A 27,225-nucleotide genomic window follows, 5' to 3' on the forward strand; every position below is an offset into this window, starting at 1 on the left:
TAAACTTACACTGTGTGCCAGGTCAAAGGTCTAATGTTTATTACCTTACATACATTCTTTTATATAATTCTCACGGCTTGAGGTAGGTATTACCTTCATTTTAAGAGTAAGTAAAGGGATGGCGAGGTCAAGTATACTTCCCCGTGGTTTGTGGGCTGTGAGATTAAAACATTTGAACTCCCAGTTACTGTATTTCCTCAGATGTTATTAGCAGAGTCTAGCATTCCACAGAACCAAATTTGTGTGGCTGCACTGTGGTCGAACAACTAATCAACAGTGTTTACTGGTCCACTACTCAGAATACTTGACGCGAGGCTGTTGGATAGGCTTTCTAGGCTGACCACTCCATAAGTCTAAGGGTTCTTTTATTTATACTCCTTATGAATGAAGCCCCTTTATTTGAGAATGCCTAGCCCGTGACTTGACATTGGGATAGCCAGCAGGGCAGCTCAGACGTAAGACTCCAGCCCAGCCTTCCCCAGCCTAGCACATTTCACCACCAAGTTACCCAGTTTCTAAGGCCAAAATTTTGGAATCAAAGTGATTTCTCTCCTTTTCTTACTCCTCACATTTACTCCTCACACAAGTTTTATAGGCTGTGCTTTCAGAATGTATCCCAAATCCCATAGTTCTTACTTTGTCCAAAGATTTTGTTTATATATTTGAGAGAGGGCATGTTTGCTGCTTGCACGTGCATGCCAATGGGGGTAGAGGCAAAGGGAGAGGACAAGAAGCAGACTCCTCACTGAGCACAGAGCCCTTCATGGGGCTCCATGCAGGGCTCGATGCAGTGCTCAAGGCAAGGCTCAACCCTGAGATCATGACCTGAGCTGAAATCAGATGTTTAACCAGCTGAGGTTAGGCACCCCAGGCACTGCTTACCTTCTCTACTTTTTTTTTTTTTTCCCCCAAGATTTTATTTATTTATTTCACAGAGAGACAATGAGAAAGGGAACACGAGAAGGGGGATAAGGAGAGGGAGAAGCAGGCTTCTTGCTGAACAGGAAGCCCAACGCAGGGTTCGATCCCAGGATGCTGGGATCATGACCTGAGCCGAAGGCAGACACTTAATGACTGAGCCACCCAGGCACCCCTCTTTCACTTATAAAACTCTCGGCAACTCACTATCTATATTAGCATTGTCAAATAGAAATATAATGGAAACTACATTTGGAATTTAAAATTTTGTAGTTCCCGCATTAAAAAAATGAAAAGAAACAAGTGAAATTAATTTTATGTTATTTAACCTAATACACCTAAAATATTATCATTTCAACGTGTACTAAATATGAAAAACTGTTGAGATATTTTACTTTTTTTCTTTCCTACAAAACGTCTTCAAAATCAGGTGTGTGTTTTACTTTTAAAGCCCATCTCATTGTCAGATGAGCCACATTTCAATTGCTCGGTTGCTGCATGGGGCTAGATGTTAGCCTATTGGACAGCTTCTGATCTCACATTTTTCTGTACCTTTCTGATTTGATCATCTTCCTTTAACCCCTCCAAAGTCAATTCTCAACATTATCACTAGAGAGATATTTAAATGTTCTCAATCAGATCATTCATTCCTCCATCTAAAACTTCTGGTGACTTCCATCATAAGCAGGAAAAAAATGCTTTTTTTTATAACGGTCTATAAGACTCTCTATGCTCTGGCCCCTGCCTGTATCTAACTTCATATCCTACTCTGCTCATTTCACTTTAGCCTCAGTGGCCTTTTTACTCATCCTTGAACAAACAAAATTTCATTCTCCCTAAGGCTTTTCCATTTGTTCTTCTCTTTGCCTGACATGTTTTCCCCTAGATCTTCATGTGGTTTGGTTCATTATTCAGCCATATATCTGCTTAAAGGTCATTGCCTTGTGAGGCTCCCTCTCATTACCCTCATTAAAAAGATCCACTTCTCTCCAGTTCTTCGTCATCATTATTTAGCGTCACATTTTGTAGTTCATCATTGTCTAGCATCACATTATGTAGTTATATCATGGGTTTTTTTGGGTCTTTTTTATTAGAATGTAATGACTGTAAAGGGCAGGGACTTGTTTGTTTCCGTTATCACTTTATTTCCAGCATCTAGAAGAGGATGCTGTACACAATAAACATTTCTTCATTGAGTTCAGAAATATCAATGGTATGAGAGTGGGATTTAGAGTCATAGAGTTAGGAGTGTGATTTCTGACTCCACTATGCACTATTTGGTGTCTTAGGACAAGTTACTTCATATATTGGCCACTCAGTTTTCTTATTAATAAAATGTGAGGTCATAATTATACCTGCCTCCTCTTGTGAGTGTACAGAGTACAAAACACTGCATGTAATTGGCAGTTAGTGTAAGTAAAGTTCTAGAAGTTAGGCTAAGGAAAATATATATTGCTTTTGAAAGAAATAAGATATTATGAAATTATTCTTCTATAAATTATATATTTAAGTACTTACAAGCACATGGAATAAAGAAGTGATTATATAATCCAAAATTTGTGTGAAATTATTTTGAGGTTATCAGCTGTACGTCTTATCTAGTACAGGAATCTCATCCAGAGCAACCCTAACTTGTGTTTATCTGTCTTGTCTCCGCTTGGATTATTTTCAGAGATAAAGAAAATAGAAACTGGGGACTTCGAGTGGTCTTTTCTTTCATTTTCCTACTTATTTTTGTTATTTACATACTTCTGTTTTTAAAAAGAATTGTATGAATATACTTAAAGTTCGTGTAAGTACTGTAGGCTTAAAATTAAAAATGGAAGTTCTTCATCTTACTCCTACCAGCCTTTCCCTACCTTGATGTCTAATTTTCACTGTCAATCACTGGTACCTCTTTTGCTCCTTCTTTTGGTATTTTATTCCTTGTTTCCTGAATAACATATTCATGCTACTATTTCTTGATTCTTGTTTAATTTTAAACATCTATTTACTGTTATAGAAGACAAAGATTTAACTCTTACATCTTCCTTCCTAAAAATACATGCACTTGCATAAATCCAGAAAAAAATACATATACTTGTCATCTGTTCCATACGTAGTTATATTCCAGTTTTTCATTAAATAAGTGTTGATTTTTTTTACATGTTTGTGATTCTTATGTAACTATTTTTGCAATGGAGCCCTGTAGAGTACTATGATTTTATTCCTACTGTTTTTGATTTATATAGCTTTTTATTTTCCTGAAATAGTTAACATTATTTAGTTTCCCTACTTTTCTATGTGTTAATTCTCTAAAGCTTCTAAAATTCTCTAAAGCTTCTTGCAGTACAATAAAATACAGCAGATAATCATTTCCTGTCTCACAGCTTCCTTAGTTCCCCTTGAAACTAGATTCTAAGTGTGGCTGAGGGAGTTTCCGAGGCTTGCTAGGCCTACTGTACAGTTGTCATCTTGGAGCCTGTTTACCATGATCCTGGAAGTTCTCTTTGCAGTTTCTTTTGCTATGGAGTCCCTATTTCCTGTATAGTTTTCTTTCTTGTTTTACTCATTTTACGGACAACCTTCATATCTTCTTGACATAGGGTGTATGGGAGTAAATTTTCTGAGACTTCTGCATCTGAAAATGTGTTTATTTTACCTTTATTACTGATTTTGCTGGATACAGTATTCTAAGTTGTAAATTATTTTCTGTCAGGATTTTGAAAACATGACACAACTGTCTTCTGGCTTTAACTGATATTTTCGAGTGGTCTAATACTTTTTTTTTTTTTTAGAAGATTTTATTTGTTAGAGAGAAGGAGGGTGTGAGTATGAGCGGGGAGGCAGAGGGGCAGAGAGGGAGAAGCAGACTGAGCAGAGAGCCCAATGCGGGGAGGTGGGGGGGTGGGAGGCTCAATCCCCGGACCCTAAGATCATGACTTGAGCTGAAGGCAGATGCTTAACCTTAATGGACTAAGCAATCCAGGCACCTCAGGTGGCCCAATGTACTTCTCATTGCTAATCCTTTGTTGGTATCATTTCCTTTGAAGGCTTTTTTGAATTTTTGTTTTTTGTTTTTTGTTTTTTTTTTTACCCCTGGTGTCCTAAACTTGCCTGTGATGTGCTGATATGATAACATTAATTTAGTGCTCTATAGCATTTAATTTAAATTGTTTTCATTTAAATTAATTTATTCAATCTCAGAAGACTCTTATAAATTATGTAATTCTGGCAGAATTGTTATTTTTTATTTATTATAAATAAATAAGAGATAAGAAACTTATCTGGACTTGAACCCAGGTCTTATTTTACTTCTGTGTTCTTCATCCTTTGGGATGATAGTACATCCAGCGTTTATAGTTATTGACAATATGAATAAAATTAAAGTTTCTTATTGCTAGATAATTGATAGCTACATTTTTATTAAAGCAGGCAGAACACCTTTATTTACCTTATTATTTGCCTCAAAATATACCTCATTATGTATCCTTGTCTAATAATTTTTTTAATGCCTTATAACTGAGCTAAGTATATGAGGGGCTGAAATAGAAGATCTAGACATGTTTCAGGAGTTGAATGGGAGTTGGGTAGAGCTTATCTAAAGTGAGAAGATACCTTACTGAATGAGGTAGCCTATTGTTTTCTCTCAAGTATGTATCCAATTTTAATCCAGTTTTTTCTGTGGGGAAGAAGGAAAAGTTAACACACCAAAAGATTTAAATGAATTTTATCAATTATAAGTTAGTATGTTTTTGCTTGGAATGAGTTTATGGAAAGTAAATAAACATATTAGTAGCTGTTTCTGGTAACTTGTTTGTGTTTGATTTTGGTTTTTATGATTGAATGCTTTACCATTCGAAGTGTTTAGCATCAGTAAGGATAATTGATTATCTGAAAATCATAATTATTTTCTATTTTGGCAGTAAACTTTTCAGGTGTAAGAATGAATTCATAGTGGAGCGCCTGGGTGGCTCAGTGGGTTGAGGCCTCTGCCTTCGGCTCGGGTCATGATCCCAGGGTCCTGGGATTGGGCCCTGCATCGGGCTGTCTGCTCCGTGGGGAGCCTGCTTTCTCCCCTCTCTCTCTGCCTGCCTCTCTGCCTACTTGTCATCTCTGTCTGTCAAATAAATAAATAAAATCTTAAAAAAAAAGAATGAATTCATAGCTAATTAGTTTGAGAATGATCTGGAGAAGTCTGTTAACGTGTCTCAGTACCTTTAGCTTGGACTGTATCTAAGTACTGTGTTAATTAAAGAGTCAATACTTACCCCAAGCATTATTAGGGAAAATAACATTATAAGCAAAAAATGATTCATTAAATGTGTAAAGAAGAACTGTTCTCTCATGACTGAGCAGTTTATTCCCAGAGAATAGCAGAACCAGCTAAACTCATCAGTAAAATCAGGTTTATTCCTATTAAACGTTTATTGAAAACAAACACTGCTTTAGGTTCTAATGTTTTTTATCAAAATAAATTGGTTTCAGGCTAGAATTTTATATAATCTGTTTTTATCTTATTTACTGCCTTTAAGGATCTCATGTAAAATGTTTTAACTCATTAACAAACTGATTAATTGTAACATAGGATGTCAAGTTTCTTAGGATTGCTAAGTTTCTTAAGGTACAGAAAGGATCATAGTGCTCTGTTAGTAATAGGTGAAAACTGTTGAAGCAAGAAGGCACATTGTTTAAGAAAGAGATTAATAATTTTCTACTGTAAGGGTGTCTTTAAAGACGTAAAGAGAGGTACATGAGACTATAGAAGTAGATTATGGTTTCTATACTCTATCGGTATTTTTCCTGTTGATACTTGTTGGCCAAAAGAGTTTCTTTCATTCTAAAAAAGAATGATTATAAAGTTGATTGTATGCTTTTGAAAAAAAAAATCTCTGAGTTATGAAAAGAAAGAATAGTTTTTATATTATGTGAAATGGTATGACTCTATGCATATTTTCTGAAAAATTGGGAAATGGAACCAAATTTTGCAACCACATTTAATTTTAGAATCATCTAAAACTGGAGATCAACTGATTTTCCTTCTTTTTACATAGGGATAATAAAAGTTCCTGTATCTTAGAAATTTGTGAGGATTAAATAAGATAATACATGTAAAGCTTTTTTTTTTTTTCCAAGATTTTGTTTATTTATTTGACAGAGATCACAAGTAGGCAGAGAGGCAGGCAGAGAGAGAGGGAGGAGGCAGGCTCCCCGCTGAGGAGAGAGCCTCATGTGGGGCTTGATCCCAGGACCCTGGAATCATGACCTGAGCTGAAGCCAGAGGCTTTAACCCACTGAGCCACGCAGGTGCCCCTACATTAAAGCTTTTTGCAAAGTGCCTGACACATATTAAATGCTCAGTAGAAGCTTTATTAGATTACATTTATCCAAGCCTTACATAACTTGGGAGAGAATAGTTTGAAAGCATAGGGATTCTGAGTTTGGGGGGTATAATTAGATAAAATTATTTTTAAAGGGGAGGTTATCAAAGTTATTGGAAGTTAGTAGTAGCTTGCTTTGTATTATTACTTGAATCTTCAGTGCCATGTGACCTGAACGTTAAGTCATATGGGTTGCTTATTCTACTTAATACTGTTAAAAAAGTTTTAGTCTCATAGACAGCTATTATTTTTAGGAATTTATAGTTTGTGGGGAAAAAAAAAACCCTAGCAGACCCCTTTACCATATCTAGAAAATCTCACATAGAAACAATTCTAGAATCACAAAAGGAAGATGTATGAAACCTCATTAGAAATCAGCTAACATACAGATATCATAAAATATTTTGCATAAGTTTCCATATATATTTGCTGACTGAATTGTTGCTGGATCACAATAGTATTTTTCTTGCTCAGTTTGAATTCTTTTTAACCTTTTAAGGAATGTTTTGTGGTAAGCCATTATTTCAAGTTATATACACTAGTGTTCATTATACAAATCTATATGTGTACATTGTCCCAGTGAATAATGTTTAAAAAAAAAAAGATAAAGTTGACACTAGGACTCCTTGTAGTTTCAGTATCATCATTGTCTCACTAACTGTGTGTAGCAGCCTGTGTAGAACCAGTATGATTAGCTAACATACCAGAGGGCTCACATTTGTAACTGAAAAAACCAGAAATTTAAGCATTTTTAATGTGAGTTTTAAGAAAATATTTGTACATTATAGCTATTTTTAATATAAAACTTGAGTGTATTTTAGAGAGTCTTATGGAGTAAAGAAAGATTTTAAAAATACTGTGAATAGAGGGAGAATGAATGGATGTGACTGAAACAAACATTTGGCTGAGGTGAGAAAACGGGTTAAAAAGAACTATAGTCTCAAAATGACCAATTTCCTATCAGTTAACACTTTGGCCTCCAATATTTATGGTTATTATTAGACAATGTAGAAAAAGCTGTATTAAAGGGCATATATATAAAAATACATGTTTAATTTGTTATTTTTTTATTTTTTATTTTTTATTTTTAAAAAGATTTTATTTATTTGACAGAGAGAGTACACACAAGTAGGGGGAGCAGCAGGCAGGCAGGGAAGCCCAACACAGGGCTCCATCCCAGGACCCTGAAATCATGACTTGAGTTAAGGCAGACTCTTAACCGACTGAACCTTCCAGGTGCCCCAGTTTTTTATATTTTTAAAAAATACGGTTTTCACGAAATTGTTGTGATTTCTCGAAGATATTTAGAAAAATCCCTTATTAAGCTATACCTAAAATTAGAGATTTTTGTATTTAAATAAATCCCCCCTACACACATTGATTGTTCACTTATTTTTGTAGAGTGTTAATCTGGGAGAGACCTGGTCTTTTCACTCCTCTATAGGGGTGAATGAAGATGCACAGATACATGGCAGTTTGCAGCTAATGTCATGCATTTCTTATTGTGCCAAACCAATGAAGATTATTGACATGAAATGCTTGCTTTATCAAGGAAATACTTGGCTATCACAGTATCATAGAAAAAATACTAGTGTAGTTGTTACATTAAGATAACTGGCTAGGGCACCTCTCTCATGCCCCGTCTCTCAAATAAATAAATAAAATCTTAAACCAAGTAATATCAGTGGGGAAAAATTTTTTTATTTAGTATATGAAATCATCCACAAGTTAGATACTGGATTTGTGTAATGTTGCTTATGTTCCAAATTTATACTTGACTTCCACTGTTGCATTTGAGTTATAAAGATCAAGGTATAATCTAATTGAGCAAATGCTGTGTGTTCAGTTTTTAAGAGCTACATCACACGTCATGTTATTCTTAGTGAGATTGTGAGAGTTGGCCTCTTTTCTAAAGTTGCCTTAGTTGTAATCACCTAATGAACTTTCATCTTTGTTTTTCTTCCAATTTTTTTTTTATTTTTTTAAAAGATTTTATTTATTTATTTGAGAGAGAAACAGTGAGAGAGAGCATGAGAGGCAAGAAGGTCAGAGGGAGAAGCAGACTCCCCATGAAGCTGGGAGCCCGATGCGGGACTCAATCCCAGGACTCCGGGACCGTGACCTGAGCCAAAGGCAGTTGCTTAACCAACTGAGCCACCCAGGCGCCCTTTCTTCTAATTTTTAGAAAGAGGGTATCTAGCAAATATTGTGTTACTAAGAATATAAGAATGGTTCAGACCTGGTAACAGTGTAAGAAACAAAATGAAGGGGCGCCTGGGTGGCTCAGTGGGTTAAGCATCTGCCTTCAGCTCAGGTCATGATCCTGGGGTCCTGGGATCCAGCCCCACATCGGGCTCCCTGCTAGGTGCTGAGTCTGCTTCTTCCTCTCCCTCTGGCTCCGCCCCCCCTCCTCCAGCTTGTTCTGTCTCTGTCTCTCTCTCAAGTAAATAAATAATAAATAGTAATAATAATAACAATAAATAAATAAATAAATAAGAAACAAAATGAAAAGATGCCATTCATTTTGATCTGGATCTTGGTTTGCAGTTAGGACTATGCCCCGTACGTCTCTTATTAATCCTTAGTGAACTTCTAGGTTTGCTAATCTGAATATAGTCTTAAACTTTTTTATAATAGGGAATTACAAACATATACAATGTAAATAGAACAGTATAATTAACCTCCATTGTCATTCTTTTTTTTCTTTTCAAATTTTTATTTAAATTCTAGTTAGTTAACATAAACTTTTTTTATTACATACTCTCTATTCCCAGCATGGGTCTTGAACTCACAACCATGAAATCAAGAGTTGCCTGTTCCACTGACTGAGCCAGCCAGACACTCCTCTCTGTTGTTTTATCTATTACCAGTTCCCTTTTTTCCTGTAATATTTTAAAACAAAGCCTAGTCATTGTATTATTTCACCTGTCAATCCTTCAGTATGTTTTTCTGTTGAGTGGTTTAATAAGCTTATTACATATACTGATTGAATTTTTTCCCTAAACTTCTGTTTCTGGAAACAGATTGGCCAGTCAAAAGTAAATGTATACTGTTTATATTATGACCCATGTAATTCATGATTCTTGAACTAGGTCATATTATGGTAGATCTTGCTTTGGAGTTGGGTTCTTAAAGTTTTTTTGTCATGGTACCCTTGCAGTTTTGTGAATTCTGTGATTCTCTTTTTTGGAATAATATTTTTATTTATTTTATTTTTTTTTGGAATAATATTTTTAAATGCATAAAATAAAATACATAGGATAACAATGTTATCAAGATAGTAAAGTTCTGATGCATGTTTCTTTACTAATGAATTAAAAAATATCTAGCCACAGGTCTAAAAGCCACCGTATTTTCTAAGCAGTAATAAGCATGTGAAAAATATTCTGAGATATCTGCAATAGTTGTGATACAAAAATGTGTATGATGGGGCGCCTGGGTGGCTCAGTGGGTTAAAGCCTCTGCTTTCAGCTCAGGTCATGATCCCAGGGTCCTGGGATCGAGCCCCGCATCGTGCTCTCTGTTCAGCGGAGAGCCTGCATCCCCCTCTCTCTCTGCCCCCTCTCCACCTACTTGTGATCTCTGTCTGTCAAATGAACAAATAAAATATTTAAAAAAATGTGTATGATTTCTATTAATGACAAATTCTCCTGTATTACTAATACTGGTATGGTTAGTTTCCTACATTCAGAACTTAAGAAAGTACAAATTTCAGTGAAAATTAAGGAGTATTTTTCTTCCCATTCAAGTTTATGGTCCCCTGCTTTAAAGAGTGTAAGTTTTTGTATTTGTTTTTAGTTTTCTTGGATGTCTCAAGCTCTTGCTGCATACTCTGTTGTTCTGGTTTTGCCCTAGATATATCACTGGAGCTTTTATTCTGTCTTAATTGATCCTAGTTTTATTTTAATTACAAAAGCTTTTGAGTTGAGAACTCTGTTTCCTAACATTTTAACGTAGCCACCCATGAGTTTTTAGTTAGGGGCTTGTATTTCAGTGTGAGGAGTGTTATCTCAGACTGACGGAAGGAGTCAAGTTCCAGGAATGTAGCAGAATATGAGAGCAGTTTTGTTCACCTATCCTGAGAATTAGAGTATTTTCAGTTAGGAAAAATTTGTGCACATTACTTACTTAAAGCGATGTAGAGTGATAGCCAAGATCTAATATTTACAAGTATATAGATTTGTTCAGAATTTTATACTTCATAAAACCATTCAAATACCCTGTCTTACTTGAGGATTACAACAATCCTATGAAGTAAATTTGGCAAGATTATCATTGTTCCCATATATGGGATGTGGAGACTGAGGCTTAGTTGCTCATTTGAAGATAAATAGTTACAGCCTTACCTCTTTAAGGTTGTAGATCATCGCTCTTTTAGATAAACTTAATCATCTTGTTAGATGTATGATCGTTCCCAGGGTTAAACAAATAAATTTAGAAAAACAGTTTTTTGTTTGAGATGGCATCCTTGATTTTATATTTTCTAAAATGTCATTGAAACTTGATTTTATAAAAGCAGACTACGGGAGATTGTTAGTCCTACTTTCATGACCTTGAACTCAACATTTCACACCAATTGAGTAATTTTGTCCTAGTTGATTTGCCATGAGAACACTTTGGACTTTGATAAGAGGACCAACCTTTTGGTCATTTGTTTTTAATTTTCAAAACTACTGTGTTGGATGATCACTTAGTAGTACATACAGAAATGCAGCGCTGTGGTTGTTAGTGATGGGAAAAATCACAAGGGAATTTGATTATCTTGTAACAGAAGGTGAAAATATGTAAAAGTACATATTTGGAATAGGTTTTATAAAGGAGGCAGATAGTAGGAACTCAATAAATACTGGTTAATGCACATTTTTAAAAAAAGATTTTATTTATTTTATTTGACAGATAGAGATCACAACTAGGCAGAGAGGCAGGCAGAGAGAGAGAGAGGAGGAAGCAGGCTCCCTGCCGAGCAGGGAGCCCGATGCGGCGCTCTATCCCAGGATGCCGGGATAATGCCCTGAGCCGAAGGCAGAGGCTTTAACCCACTGAGCCACCCAGGCGCCCCAATGCACATATTTTTGATTAATGAACAAGATAATTGATCTCCATGAGTTATGCTGTTAGGAAGAAAAGATACAAGCATGAGAACATACTGATTATAGAATGACAGAGAATAAACAGATTATACAAAAATAGGTAACCCCAAGATGAGAAATGTGTATACTTGCTCTCAGTAAAATTCACAGTTTCAGATTGAACTCTTGGTATAGAAATTTGGCAGTAATTTACTCAAATCAAGTAGATAGACTTAACTTTTTGATGCTCTTGGAGTTTTTATTATAGTTTTTAAAATTTTCTGTTATGATTTGCCATAGGTATTTTTCTGCCTTTCCTTCATTTGCTAAGTGCCAGTTGAGGGGTACGGGCAGTACTGCTGCATGGTATCAGAGGGAGGAGCCCCATTTACAAGGATATTCCTAGAGGAAGTGAGATCATTTTCAAGTATAAATAGGACCTAGCCAAGTAGGAAGGTGTATAGGGGCATTCTAGACAAATGGAAGAGCATTAGGAGAGTATAAGGGGATGTTTAAAAGTAGATAATTTTGATAAGGGCTAAGGGTTTGTGTTGGGCAAAAAATGGTACAAGTAATTTGGGATCAGATTATACAAACTCTTGAATATCTGTAAGAGATGTGGATGTTGTTCTATAGGCTTCTGCCCTCCACATTGGGGTACACATTCTTGCTGTGTAGGGTATGCAGATCCACAGGATAAATATAACACATCTTCCAGGAATGTCACTTTTTAGAAGATATGGGGAAGAAATAACTTTTTTTTTTTAAGAAATAACTTTTTTTATATAAGATTTATAGAGTAGAAAACACAATTCACATGCAATTTTAAGATAAATTGTAAGATTTATGGTAGAATCCTAATAAGATCCTAAAAGAAGTATGGGCTTATATAAAGCCATTTCATCCTGTAATTCTAGAATTGTAAAGGTACATTTTCAGTATCCTCAAGCTGCTATATTCTTTTAATAGACACGTTTGAGTGACACAGGTCAAAGTAGTATGTAGCCATTATAAATTTGTTTTAGGAAAATTGAAGGAAGATAGACATAAACTTAGGAGACAAGGCAGGACACTGTTCAGATAGTTTAAAATTCAGGTTAAAAGCAGGCCTTGGGGGGCGCCTGGGTGGCTCAGTGGGTTGGGCCTCTGCCTTCGGCTCAGGTCATGATCTCAGGGTCCTGGGATCGAGCCCTGCATCGGGCTCTCTGCTCAGTGGGGAGCCTGCTTCCCTTCCTCTCTCTCTGCCTGCCTCTCTGCCTATTTGTCATCTCTCTCTGTCAAATAAATAAATAAAATCTTAAAAAAAAAAAAAAGCAGGCCTTGGTAGGGAAGAAGTCATATTATATTAACAGTCTTTTCAAAAGAAGATTGTATTCAGTTTAGTGGCCTATGATACAGGAGCAGTGATTCACAAAGTTAAGTAAAAAGGCTGAGATGTCTTCCAGGTTTTAAGCTTGGGTGACTGGAAGCGTGGTGGTGCTATTAACGAATATACAGAGGCAAGGGGGAGTGTGATGGCATAGAAAGGGGGAAGGGCCCAGCAGAGGTGGTAGGGCTTTGATGAATTTATTTGATAGGTTGAGTTTGAGAAGTCTGTAGGATATCAAAAGGAGAAATGGTAATAAGCAATGTAAGAAGGGGAACTGGAGAGAAATCTGGAAATAATACATAAATTTGGGAACTTGACTCATGGAACATAGATGAGTCCATGAGAGTAGATAGAATTTCTGAGGGTAAGAGTGGAAGAGATTTTTGAAGACTGTGCATTGGTCCAAATATATCACATACTAGGAGGGAACTGGGGTATAAAAAATGGATTCAGGTTAGGGATAATCCTTGGAGAGTATAGTCATATGTGGAAGCAAAATGAGAGTCATGTTTGAAGAAAGAGTATTGTTCATGAGTAAGTTAGCAGAAAGATCCAAGTGAATGTGGACTGAGGAAAGGCCATTAGATTAGACAGTTGTGAGTTAATGGTGTAATTAAAATACTTGGCAAAGGAGTGAGGACAGAAGGACACAATTTGTGAATCATAAAAAAAAATCCTTTCTCTACCAGATTTATCTCTCAATCTGAGCATATTTTATACAGAAAAAACTCACTTAGTACTCCTAAAAGGAACAAAACGAAAGATGTTGTGTAAGAAGTCTAAAAAATTGGAGAACAAATAGAAGCAGCAATTGGCATATTAAAGAATGCATTATTTTGTATTTGAAAGCTTCCACTTTTTTGGGGGAAAAAAGTCATTATGGTATTCTGGCTCTAAAAAGTCAATTTTGACAGTTTGGCTATGGTTTTAAATGCTAAAGCTTATTCTTTTGTAGTTTATTGGAACAAAATATTTATGTAGGATCCACATAGATCATACATATTTACCTGTCATGTAAAAAACATGACATACTGGGGCGCCTGGGTGGCTCCATCATTAAGCATCTGCCTTCAGCTTAGGTCATGATCCCAGGGTCCTGGGGTCTAGCCCCGCGTCAGGCTCTCTGCTTGGCGGGAAGCCTGCTTCTCCCCTTCTCTCTGCTTGTGTTCCCTCTCTCACTGTGTCTCTCTCAAATAAATAAATAAAATCTTTAAAATAAATAAATAAAATAAATAAATAAAATAAATAAATAAATAAAATAAAAACAAAACAAAAAACAAAAAACATGATATACTGAGTAATTTAAAATATATAATGCTGAATATTTTTTGATTAAGGTGAGTCAGTATATAACTTGGGGCACTATATTCCTTAAAACTAGATTTAATTCAAAATTTTATTTCTGTTTGGTAGTTTCTTTAAAAACCTTATTTAAAAAATACTGACAAGTGATATCATGATCAAAAGTAATCCTTGAGGATTAGAGTTCAAATTTTTTACATTGGAAATAATGGAATCATTATATGTCACTAAAAAACTACAAGAATTTAAATTTCTATATTTTAAGGGACTGAGTCTCTATTGAATTGGGAATGTATCTCTCAGGCTATTTAAACATTCAATAACTTGTTATGATTTTTACTTCTATTTGACAACCTATACATAAGTATTAGATTCATGCCATGTCCAGGGGGGAATAAATTATTAAACTTGAGGCCACAGATACATTCATTCTCATGATATTCTGACAAGATCCCTTTAAAATGGTTTTCACATTATTAAGGGTTAAAATATATAAAATGTATACAGTATATAGATAAGTTAACAAATACGTTAAGATACAGTGATGCCTGATATTAAGGTCAGTATGACCTAGTAATCATGATCTACTGCATTTGTTTAAGACAGTTAACCTATTTTATCTCATGTAATTTTTTATTTTTAAAATTTTTTTTAAGATTTTACTTATTATTTGACAGAGAGAGACATAGCAAGAGAGGGAACACAAGCAGAGGGAGTGAGAGAGGAAGAAGCAGGCTTTCCCCTGAGCAGGGAGCCCAATGCAGGGCTCGATCCCAGGACCCTGGGTTCATGACCCGAGCCAAAGGCCAACGCTTAAGGACTGAGCCACCCAGGTGCCCCAACAGTTAACCTATTAACCTATTTTAATACAGTATTTTATCTTGATTCATTTGACTTCATAAATAAAGCATACCAAACATTTATTTCAGATTATTTGGTAGCAAAATGAAGCATCAGTTTAAAAATTAGTATTATAGATTTTCACATGTACTCTGAACTAACCGAATTTTAATCTTGAAATTAATAATATTACAGCATTTAGGAATAATCATCAGTCTTTTATGTTTACTCAAGTACAGAATTTTAGCAAGAAAATTAATTTTTTAAACAGAGCAAGTTTAAACTGAGCAATTAGCCTACATAATGACTCTTAAAATAAAAGTCCTAGTAAATTTTTTATTTAAAAAAGACTTAAAAATTCACCCGTTGAGTAAAATTTAGATTGTGACTACATAAAATTGATTCTCACATCACAGAATATATGAATAAATGATATCATAAGAATTTTGACTGGGAAAGATAAATGGTATTCTTTGAAGTGATTTGACAATATGTTTATTTTTAAGTTGATAGTGACTTTAAAAAAGAATCTATTTCTGAAGCCTTCTGTTAGGAATTTAATACCAGATTATTAAACCACAATAGCTTCAGATGAATTTAATGTTTAATTTGTTGGCTTTTTAATTTGTTTCAGTTCATTCAGAACTTTCTGAATCTTTTGGATGGATCAACATTTTAGTTGATTTGACAGAGTATAACCTTCCATTTTGAGACTTCCAACATAGTCCTCTTCTCCTCTCTGGCTTAGTTTTTGCTCTTGGCTTGTTATATTTACCATTTAGGTTGTTTTCCCCACAAACATTGTGCCACCACCAGCCTCCTAAAGAAGATAGATAGGGCATTTCATGAATACAAACTCACGTAGTTACTGTTACCACATTTCCCCATGAGTTCATCTTCACTTCTTACAAATATGGCAGTATTGTATGGATAATGCATGTATTCCACTTTAAAATAATCTGTACAAGTCTTGTGTATACACCCAAAATAAAATACCTGAGAAATGTTATAAGTAAAATATCTAGTTGAACTAGAATCAAATTAATAGTTATATTAAGAAATTTTTACCTGTAGAGAAAATGTTTATTTGGGATTTAGTTTTAAAAGAGTTGACATTCTAGATGTTAGCTAATACTTTGGGAAGATATTTTCTAGATATGAAAATGAAATATTGATACTAGGAAAATGATACCTGAATAACTTTCTGGACAGTTGACATGCTCTTTTGCCATGTGATCCCAAGTAGAAAACACCAAGTCTTTGTGTTCCGGGAGTGCACTGGGCACATCGCCACTAATTTCAACCAGGTGTAACGTATAGTTGGTTTCATGATTTCCCAAGTGAAAGGAATATTCGATATAATGTTTGTTGTCATTCCAGTCTTCTAGTTCAATTCGTAAAATGTAATTAGATTGCCTTACTATGGAGTATATCTTCTCTAGACCCAACCAAAATTCTCCTGAAAAGAAAGTAAAAATCTGTGGGTTGTTAACTGCGTATTGGGTACCAGTAGTTTTTTTTTTTTAATTTTTATTGTGGTTTTTTTTTTTTTTTTGATAGTGGTTTTTTATTGGTGTAAGTCAGTGAATTGTTTTAGCCTAGAATCCCTTGGTTATTTTAGAGTCTCTTAAAATATTTCTTTTTAAAACAATTTTATTGAAGATAGTGAAATATACAAAAAATGTTAAAAATATTAATAAGCCTGCGTCAAGTATGATTATTGTTTTTAAAATGAATTTTATGAGACATATTTCATGGGTGAAACATATTAGGCATTTTAGATGTGGTCATTGATAAAATATTATCTCATTTCTAGTCCTTCCTTAGGTATACTGGCTTTACTATAAGGAATTTGTTAATACCCATATACTATCGGAAATTTTGTTAAATATTTCTACTATTATACCCAGTGTTACTTGGATGATAGTAGTGTCATTTTCTTCAAATATAGTCTTGGCCTTTGATATTTGCTTGATATATGTTTTCTTTGTAGGAAAATAGGGAATAAAATTTTTTAGACATTTTAAGTTAAAAAACATAATTCTCTCTTTAATTTTAAAAAGTATTTTTATTTAGAATTAAAAACAACATAAATACAAAGATCTCTTTTTAATTATCACAATCCTTTCTATTAGAGTGTTTAAGGGAAAAAGTCAAACTTTTATTGCTGTTGAATTAGAGGACAATTTTAGGGATTTCAAGTACAAATGGCTTATTTTCTTATAGAAATAAATGAGTATTCTGGACTTAACACTCTTAAGTTACACTAACTCTCAGAAGATTTGGGTCTACAGAACATATCACTGAATATACCTTTTAGTAAGGGAACTAACTAGTAGTTTGAATATAAAATTTTTTAAATGATCAAGTAGAGTGTTTAATAAAAAAATTTGGTATAATAATGGATGTTTTCCAGTTTATAAATGAGTACTTATGTTATGAATTTCTTAATGTGACTTTTGAATTTTAAACCTGTTATTTATTTTTGTTTTGCTTATTTTATGATCAAAATATAGTAGTTGCACTGAGTTAATTCACTTATTTTAAATCACATTTCCATAGTATACATTTATAATATTTAAACAGTTGAGATTTAAACATTTAGTACTATACATCTGACATTTTACTTGTTCCTTCCACCTCCAAATAGTATCAAAAATGTTAAAAAGGAATGTAGAGTGACCAGTGATAAGGATGGTTTTCTTGATAGCTCATTCATAGCATTTACCACTTATCAGAGCACACAGCATTTTATCATAATTGTCTTTAATAATTGTAATTATGACAATTAGGAGCCATCAAATTGTGATGCATATACTTAAGAATGAATATGAAATTGTGATAAGTATAATTCAAGTAGATGCTTGTAATAAGTGTAAATTACTAACAGATATGTAATTATTAGTTGATAAATTCTAAGAAGGCTGAGCCTAGTCCTCATTCATTGTTGCATTCCTAATGCCCAATCCAAAATAGATTCCCCGTAAATATTTTTAAGTAACAAGTGAATGAATGAATAATGAATGAAGTCACCTTACCATTAAGTCTCCCAAAACCATATCTGTAGTTTTCCCAAGTTTCATTGAAGTTTTGTGATCCATCTGTTCGGTGTTGAATTAATGTCCATGAACTATCTGAATACAATGAACAAAATTGTGTATTTTAAGTAGATTGATGCTAAAAGATGTAACAAAGTACTGTTTTCTTTCTTTTTTTGAAATAAGGTTTTATTGGGCGCCTGGGTGGCTCTGTGGGTTAAGTCTCTGCCTTCAGCTTAGGTCATGATCCCAGGGTCCTGGGATTGAGGCCCACATCGGCTCTCTGCTCAGCGGGGGGCCTGCTTCCCCCTCCCCCTCTGCCTGCCTCTCTGCCTACTTGTGATCTCTCTGTGTCAAATGAATAAATAAAATCTTTAAAAAAATAAAAATTTTAAAAGGTTTTATTTATTTAAGAGGGCGAGAGAGAGAGCACAAGTGGGGATGGTCAGATGGAGAGGGAGAGAGAGAGAAGCAGGCTCCTTGCTGAAGAGGGAGCCCGACATGAAGCTTGCCCCCAGGACTCTGGGATCATGACCTGAGCCAAAGGCAGATGCGTAACCAGCTGAACCACCCAGATGCCCCAAAATACTGTTTTCTTGGTTTAATTTGATTTGATTTTAAAGGTTTTATTTATTTATTTGAGAGAGAGGGACAGAGAGTGACAGAGATAGTATGAGCAGGGAGGAGAGGAAGCAGCAGACTCCCTGCTGAGCAGGGAGCTGACATGGGGCTTGATCCCTGGACCCCAGGGTCATGACCCAAGACAAAAGCAGACACTTAACTGACTCAGGCACCCAGGTGTCCTTTGTTTTGATTTTAATTAGTGGCTATGTAATGTAGTCATTAATATCATTATGGTACTACCATTTTATTATTTATTATGGTCCCAAGAAGCTAAGTAAAGGGCAACTAATGAATCTGTCTTAATAAACTTGCCAACAATACGAATTTCAGATTACTTTATGGAAAAATATGGACAATATTGAATAAGTGCATTAGTGAAAACAAAAATAAACAAGGCAAATATAAATAGTAGAGCTGTGCAGTTGCTTATGTTACTTACATTTCATTTACATATATTCAGAACAAAGATAATAAGATTAGTCTTACTAATAGATAGTGAATAACATGAGCTAATTACAGTCCATTTTCTCTTCAGTCTGGTTTTACCTGATTTAACATCACAGTAGACATTAAAAACTTGAGAGTTGCTGGGTCTAATGGGATAGATGCCACTTGTATGTTCGCCTCTGTTATAAATGGTGGTACAATTAGCAGGAATGTCTAGAATCAAGAAAGTGTTATTACATAAGATATAGTCATGAGAATGCTATCTTTAGAGCTTGAGCGTATTACTTGACATTTTATGGAATTGTGGTGAATGTGGCCCTTAGCCTTTTTTGGTACTGTATTACCAAGAAAGTACTTGATAACTGAAGCAGATTTATTAGATGGCATGTTATGCAAACAATATTAAAATAGTTACTATTAAACTGATTTCTTTTTAGGAAAAGTGACAAGATGAGAATTTTGGACATGTATTTTTGCTAGATATAGGAAGAATATAAATATAATGCCACATATGAGACATTATTTAGGGCTTGGTGTTCATAGCACTTAATCCACAGGTATATGTGGAAAGAGTGAATATACATGAAGGAAACTTACAGAGACCTTTTGTGTGTGTGTGAGAATGACATAAAAGTGAATGTGTTTTGAAAGTAGTATTTTGTTAATGTTCGTTGGGAATGGAGACTTTGTTTTTTCATCTCTGGTTTTTTTTTTGTTTTGTTTTAGTGAAAAATTTCAACAGGGGAGTAGAAATGTTAGAGAGAACTTCATAGTCGTTCCATCTGTATTTAGTAATTGTTAATCTTTTGCCATTTTTGCTTCATAAATATACATGTATACAAATATGTATTTTGCCTTGCTATTCGAAAGTCATTTGCAGACATCATGACCTTAACCCCTTGAATATTTCAGCTTATATCTCTTTTTTTAAAAATTTTTTTATTAACATATAATGTATTATTAGCCCCAGGGGTACAGGTCTTTGAATCACCAGGTTTACACACTTCACAGCACTCACCATAGCACATACTGTCCCCAATGTCCATAACCCCACCACCCTCTCCCTACCCTCTCCCCCCGGCAACCCTCAGTTTGTTTTGTGAGATTAAGAGACTTTTATGGTTTGTCTAGCTCCTGATCCCATCTTGTTTCATTTATTCCTTTCCTACCCCCCAAACTCCCCATGTTGCCTCTCAACGTCCTCATATCAGGGAGAGCATATGATAATTGTCTTTCTCTGATTGACTTATTTCGCTCAGCATAATACCCTCTAGTTCCATCCATGTCGTCGCGAATGGCAAGATTTCATTTCTTTTGATGTCAGCTTGTATCTCTTAAACAGGAGTTTATTTTCATCCATAACTATAACCATTATTACATCTAAGAAAATTTAAAATAATATCGTATTATCTAATATAAAGTCTACATCTATATTTTCCTGATAGTCTTAAGAATGTGTTTTGTAGGATTTAAAAAAAAAACAACAAAAAACCTGCCAGGATCCAGTTTAGATTGACACATTGTATTTGGTGGATTTGTCATTTTACTCTATTTTAGTTTACGAAGAGGCCCTGAGAATAGCAATTTTTGACGGGAATGTCTAAGATAGGAGAAAAATTTGTTGAAAATATACCTTCAAGAAAGAACCCCAACAAATTAACTTACCATCGTGTTCTACATTTTGTGTTTCATTAAAGTGAAGAAAGGGGGTAGTTCTTGGTGCTCTTGGTTTAGAAGAAAGAGAATTTTCTGTGGATTCTTGAATACTAGTTCTTCTTAGCTGATGAAAGAATATAAATCTTTTAAAAATGGTACTGAGTACACAGTTAGGGGAATCTGAGGGAGGATATTAAAAGTACAACTTGTATACATCTTTAAGCTCATAATATGTTACTGCTTTTGATGTTAAAACGGATCAGCAGTGACATACATTGTATACACGACCTCAAAATATTTAATGAGGCACATTATTATTTTTTTTTTAAAGATTTTATTTAGTTATTTGACAGACAGAGATCACAAGTAGGCAGAGAGGCAGGCAGAGAGAGAGGAGGAAGCAGGCTTCCTGATGAGCAGAGAGCCCGATGTGGGGCTCAATCCCAGGACCCTGGGATCATGACCTGAGCCGAAGGCAGAGGCTTTAACCCACTGAGCCACCTAGGCGCCCCGAGGCACATTATTTAATGAGTTCAGAAAACTAGAGAAAGAAAGATAGCAAAGCACAAACCAGAAATTGGTCAAAACCCAGCAAGACCAAAGGTAAAGACTTTGCTTATTAGCATTTTTTAATGTTTTGTTCATTTATGTGAATAGAATATGTATTCTGTTTAGTAACAGGCAGATTTTAAGCTTAATAATTGTCAATTGTAGGCCTTATTGAGTGAGTCTCAGACCTGCCTTAAAGACCTAGCATATAATTTGAACAAGGCTGCTGTCTTAATAGTTTTTTGGAATGTAAACGTATCTGCAGAAGTAAAAAATTGGCAGGCATATTTGCTTACTTTCAATACATTCATTATTTCATTGCAAGTTTAGCAATGTTTAGCAATAACACTTTATTTTTATGCAAAATGTGCTGGGTTTGCAGTTTATTGACTAATAGCTTTTCTTATTGATTGCCTGAGAAAAACAGATTATGTAATACCTTACTAGTGTTTTTTGATGTTGGCATTTCCTGTGACCTTACTCATAAGGAACTGTTGCAGAGTTCATTTGTTGGATATTAGCTTTTTCTCCTAGGTAACTGTGTGATGTTAAATGCACTTAACTTACAGAGTTTTGGATCTTATTTGAAATTTGAGGAACCTGGATCAGGGGATCTGAGGCTTCTTCTAACTCAGATATTCATTGTTTTAAATTCTTCATACATTTTATTATTAGAGAGGATGTATATCATTTGATAATAGTGACGTTTTGTTTTGTGAGTAGGCTCATTTATCCATAATAAATGATATAAAAGGGGGTGCCTAGGTGGCTCAGTTGTTAACCGTCTGCCTTTGGCTCAGGTCATGATCCCAGGGTCCTGAGATCAGCAGGGAAGCCTGCCTCTCCCTTCCTCTGCCTGCTGTTCCCCCTGCTCATGGTCTCTCCCTGTCACTCTCTCTCTCTCAGATAAATAAAACCTGTAAACAAAACCAAAAAAGGATACAAGAAAAAAGAATTTGGAAAAATAACATAATGAGGACGTTATAGAAATCAAAACTAACTGGCAGAAACCCCTTTTGGATAATTAACAAAAATAATAAAATAACCTACTAAACTGTGATTCATAATTAGCAAAATACCTGAAATTATGAGTTTTAAAATTCCTGAAACATATAACGATATGTTTGTTTAGTGGAAATTGTTTTATAATTCTTGACAACTTTTTTTTATAGGTTTCTCCAAATTTGTGTTATTTTTGGAACCCTCTGGGATGCCTGTTTCATAGTAGTAGTAATTAATATCTTTGAAATGTTTAGGTTCTTACATAGCTTTATTCTAAATAGGTGTCTCCCTCACCTAGACAGCAGCTTACATTGTAGATTAATTATACTGTTGGATATTGAACTTTATTTATGAGGCACACAGCTTCTAATATTACTAATAATAGCAAGCTTTTATTGATTTTTTTGTGTTGAATATGATATTAACTTTATTAATTCAACATATATTTATTCAATTCCTACTATGTCTCAGACAGTATTCTGTATTCCAGGACAACAGCAATGAAAAAAATGAAGAAAATCCCTGTTCTCAATGGAGTTTACATTCTGATGAGGGAACAGACAAAATAAATAACTAAAATATATATATTATGTGAAATAGAGATAAGTGTAAAGGAAAAAAGAAAAAGAATGAAGGAGGTAACAGGTTTTAAGGATGGGTTTGGGAATTTTAATTTTTGATTAAGTGACCTAGTAGGACTTCACTGAGAATTTTATACTTGATAGAGACCGAATGGGCCATGCAGATCCCAGGGAGAAGAGCATTCTTCCCCTAAATGATAGAGGGAACAAGGGCAAAGGGCCTGAGACAGCAGCATGTTTGATGAGTTTGAGTAACTGGGAAGAGTTACCCCAGTATGACTAGAGCTGGGGAGATGAAGTGAGAGATAAGAGTCATCTGGGGTCTTTTGGGCTACTGGAAGTGAGATGGGAAGCCATATATGGTTTTGAACCAAGAGAGATGTGATCTAATTTTGACTTTTTTAAAAAAGTTTTTTAAAAAAACAATTTAATTGATTTATTTGAGAGAGAAAGAGAGAGAGAGTGTGTGTGCTTGAGCAGGGGGAGGGGCCGAGGGAGCCCGACCCTGAGATCACAACCTGAGGCAGAGTCAGACGCTTAACCAACTGAGCTAATTTTGATTGATTTTGACTTTTGATAGAATATATTGAAGATATACTTTACATGAATTAATTTTTTTTTCTTATAACACTCCTATAAGATAGGTTCTGTTATTTTCCTGATAGAATAAGTGAGGAAACTGAGAGACAGAAAGTTTAAGTAATTTATTTAAGGTCATGCAAAAGTTTTAGAGCCAAAATTCAAGCCCAGGTACTTTCTTACCTTCAGAGTCTACAGTCTTTAACAGTCATGCTGATGTGACCTGTTTACTCATTATCCAACTATAAGTTTTAAAAATAAATTTAGGACCTGATGTTTTCATAAACCTAGATTTTATGTAAAAGAGTGGACATAGCATTAAAATACTGACTTACCTGGTTTTCTATTTCTTTTATTTGACTATGCTGTTGGTTTAATTGTCTATATTGTTCCTCCACCGTCTGTAGAAGGTCTTTGATGCTATTATCTTGCTGTTCTACAAAAGTCTGGACATAGATTGTAAGGTGGTTAGAACTTTCTGTCTTTCTTCTTTCTTTCTTTTTTGTTAAATTAGATTTAAAAATTTTTTATAATACTATTACAATCTAAATTTTTAAAACTAATAGTGGATTAGATAACTGAATATTGGCAACCTTTTTCTCTTTTATGCTTCTTTCAAATCCTTTTGTTTTTATGTTTTAAAATGTACCATCTCTAAAAACCTAATTTTCTGAACTTCGAAGTACTTCAGTTAAAAGGAAAAAACCCCCCCAGTATTTTATTTTTATTTTTCTTAAACCCCCAGTATTTTTCTTTTTTAAGATTTTATTTATTTATTTGACAGACGGAAATCACAAGTAGGCAGAGAGGCAGGCAGAGATAGAGGAGGAAGCAGGCTCCCTGCCGAGCAGAGAGCCTGACGCAGGGCTCGATCCCAGGACCCTGGGATCACGACCTGAGCCGAAGGCAGAGGCTTTAACCCACTGAGCCACCCAGGCTCCCCAACCCCCAGTATTTTAATAGGAGTTAATCTTTTACCATTTACTTATTGCATTTATCCATTTTATTTTTATTTTTATTTTTTTACTTTTATTCATTTTAAACATGGGAGGATAGTTTCAAATTATATTCCTTAAACTTTTTACTTTCCTCCGGTAACTGGCAATACTGTGATTTTAGTGTTCTAAATTTTATTAATTGATTTGTAATTTTCATCTGAAATGTAAAGTTTAGTTTTTTTATATATAATGTTAGAGAATCATAAAAACCAAGTTGAAATTATAATGGAAGATTTTATTTCCTAGAGGCTTTTTTTCCTTGAGAAAAATACAGTATTTCAATGATTCAATAAAGTAGCATGTTTTAAAATATTTTTTAAAAAGATCCACATTGAAAACATAATTACAAACCTTCTTTGATTTCTACTTACTTTAAGTGAAGTTACTTCTGGGTGTTCCTGAATTTCAGGTTGATTTTTAATTAAACTGGTTAATTGCTTCTCCAAATATATCACTTTTTGTTGAAGTACAATTTTTTCTTCTAGGAGGCTTTCAAGTTTTGAGTTGAGTTCACGTGACATATTCTTCACTTCTTCATTCTTGACTTGCAGTTTGGATGTAGTTCTTCTAAGTTCCTTTTCTTCTTCTTTGATTTCGTTGGTTTGCAGTGATAGGTCATAAAAAGACTGATCAAATATGTTGAGTTTTTGAAATATATCATTAATTTGGCCTTTAGTTTTATGGACAAAGTCTTTAAGACCATGTCCTAACTGAAGGAGGCCATTGGCTAAAATTTTTACATCATCTAACATAGCAAATCTTGATTTTGGCTCTGGAGATACAGAATCATATGATGAATCGTCCCGGTCAATTTTGGAAGAAATAACTAGAGGAATGATAAAAAGAAAGAGCTTAATTATGTGCATTTTTATCCTAATTATTCAACTAATTTTCTCCTGTAAGCAAACCTAGACTTCTAAGCTCTTCTATATATACCACCACTTGCCACATGAACAGTAAGGTTGGCAAGCGAGTATAGTTAATTATTAAGTTGTGTAAACTTGTACAAATGTAACCTTCTACATTGAGTTAGATCAGTGGTAAATGAAATCAAAGAAATGAGCAATGAACTTACTAGGTTATTTTAAGTTGTTAATATATTTAATTTTGCAGTGTTATAAACTCCAGCTTCAGGGTTGAGAGAGCTACCAGTTTTTAAAAGCTTATTTTAATTTCTCATGATTTTTTAAAGAGATTTACAATTAGACAGACTCTTTTGATTGGTAAATTCACATTAAGGTTATGGAAAGTTAATGAATTAAGTATGCATTTCCCAAATTGTAGTTATTTGGAACAGCAACCTGTTCCCAGAAATGGTTTCACTCTAAAGCTATCCACCACTTCTTCAAGTGGCATTAATGGCTCTCAGTGCAGCATTCCCATGATACTCTGTATAAGCTAACATATATTCCTTATTATTTGTCACTGTACTTGCTAATATGTCTTTTTACTTCAGATGATCTTTCCTAAATATATGTGTTTATTATCACAAAATCTCATGCAACATATTTCACTCCCTTTCTCTATTATATACAGTCTTTGTTTATGTTCTAATCTCTTTTCCATGTGCCCACTGAAAGACCAATAGATTAGGTGATCTGCAAAGGTCTAACCACAATTATATACTTCCAGTGTCTGGAACAGTTTACGTGTTAAGTTTTTCTGAATTTTGTGACCTTGGTAACAATTTTGGTAATGGAAATTTAACAAAACCAACAGATTAACAGTATGTTCAAAATAAATGTTCTCCTGTGCTTCTAACTTAGTGTTAAAAGGAAAATACTAAATGCTTCAGTTAAATTATAACCGATTGTCCTTTTTTAAGAGAGAGAGTGTGCATGAACATGCACAAGTTGATGGGGAGGGGCAGAGAGAGAGAGGGAGAGAGAGAATCTTAAGCAGGCTCCACACCCAGCACAGAGCCGCACACAAGACTGGATCTCCCAACCCTGAGATCATGACCGGAGTGGAAATCAAGAGTTCGACGCTTAATTGAATGAGCTGCCAGGGGCCCCTGATTGTTCTTCTTGATTGCTCATTGAGAATTTTTTTGAGAAAATAATAAGTTCTTTAAAATGCCTTATCTTGATAAATTAATATAGTAAAATTGTTAAAAGAGTGTGGGTTCTGAAATCAGACTGTCATCTATGTCCAACAGCCAGCTCTAGCTCTCTAGCCTTGGACAAGATATTTAACCTCTGTGTACCTCAGTCTTTTCATCTGTAAGGTGGGGGATAGTACATACTTAATAGGGTTATGAGAATTAAAAGAAATGAGACGTGTAAAGCACTTAGAACAGTGTCTGGCAAATAGGACGTACTCAAAATGTTATTATATCACATGTAAACAACCTTTGAACCTGTGTATGTGTGTGTAATCAGGCCTATCTGAAAAACATTTTTAAAATAAATAGCTTTTTTGCAAAGTGAAAAGCTTTAACATAATGAATTTTAGTTTAAATTGTCAGGCAAAACTTCTTAAAATGAACCGTTTCCAAATTTCTATGCTTAGAAATGCCTCCTCATGGCATGTAGTAAGAGACCTTTTCCTTTGATGATTTGGATGTAATAGCTACAGTCAGGTAGTATACCATAGTGGTTTCGAGTATGATTCTGGAGAGAGGGAGGCTGACTTGGAATCCTGGCTCTCCTGGTCAAATTATTTAGCTTTTCTGTACTTCTATTTTTATGTCTGTCAGGTGAAGGTAATACCTACTTTATAGGACTATATGAAGTTTAAGAAAAATTTTTAGAGCATAGAACACTATCTGGTATAAAGTAAATACTCATAATATTATTTATTATTTACTTGTTGGTAATTAGAACCAATCAATGCATTTATGCCTGTAGTATAATATTTTATTGCTGAATAAGATGTTAAGATGACATGAGTT

The 27,225-nt window shown here is 34.5% G+C and overlaps 2 protein-coding genes across 4 annotated transcripts in view; one reads left to right on the forward strand and one right to left on the reverse strand.

Annotated features, from left to right (window-relative positions):
- Positions 1-27,225, forward strand: part of DOCK7 (dedicator of cytokinesis 7) — a 220,360-nt gene that overhangs the window by 74,074 nt on the left and 119,061 nt on the right. The gene's annotated exons all lie outside the window — the stretch shown is intronic.
- ANGPTL3 (angiopoietin like 3) lies at positions 15,007-25,275 on the reverse strand. 2 transcript variants are annotated; one of them, XM_080800316.1, is made up of 7 exons: positions 24,704-25,262; positions 23,670-23,780; positions 20,633-20,747; positions 19,067-19,180; positions 17,897-17,992; positions 16,051-16,317; positions 15,181-15,678 (listed from the first exon to the last, which is right to left on the reverse strand). In XM_080800316.1, the coding sequence occupies exons 1-7, from the start codon at positions 25,196-25,198 to the stop codon at positions 15,494-15,496; spliced, it is 1,383 nt and encodes a 460-aa protein (XP_080656442.1). In that variant the 5' UTR covers positions 25,199-25,262; the 3' UTR covers positions 15,181-15,493. The 2 variants fall into 2 exon arrangements, with proteins under 2 accessions (XP_080656443.1, XP_080656442.1); XM_080800317.1 differs by lacking the exon at positions 23,670-23,780 and having other exon boundaries at positions 15,007-15,678; positions 24,704-25,275.

The sequence above is a fragment of the Martes martes genome (assembly GCF_963455335.1).
Source record: "Martes martes genome assembly, chromosome: 4".
Taxonomy (NCBI): domain Eukaryota; kingdom Metazoa; phylum Chordata; class Mammalia; order Carnivora; family Mustelidae; genus Martes; species Martes martes.

Bases quoted from the DNA above. Each gene is read 5' to 3' on its own strand.
- ANGPTL3 (XM_080800316.1), bottom strand. From the start codon at position 25,198: ATGCACATAATTAAGCTCTTTCTTTTTATCATTCCTCTAGTTATTTCT. The intron at 16,318-17,896 runs GTAAGGTGACTT...CTTTCTTTTCAG, and splicing joins TGGTTTTGGGAGACTTAATG to GAGAATTTTGGTTGGGTCTA. The intron at 15,679-16,050 runs GTATCATTTTCC...TATCTTCTTTAG, and splicing joins CTGTCCAGAAAGTTATTCAG to GAGGCTGGTGGTGGCACAAT.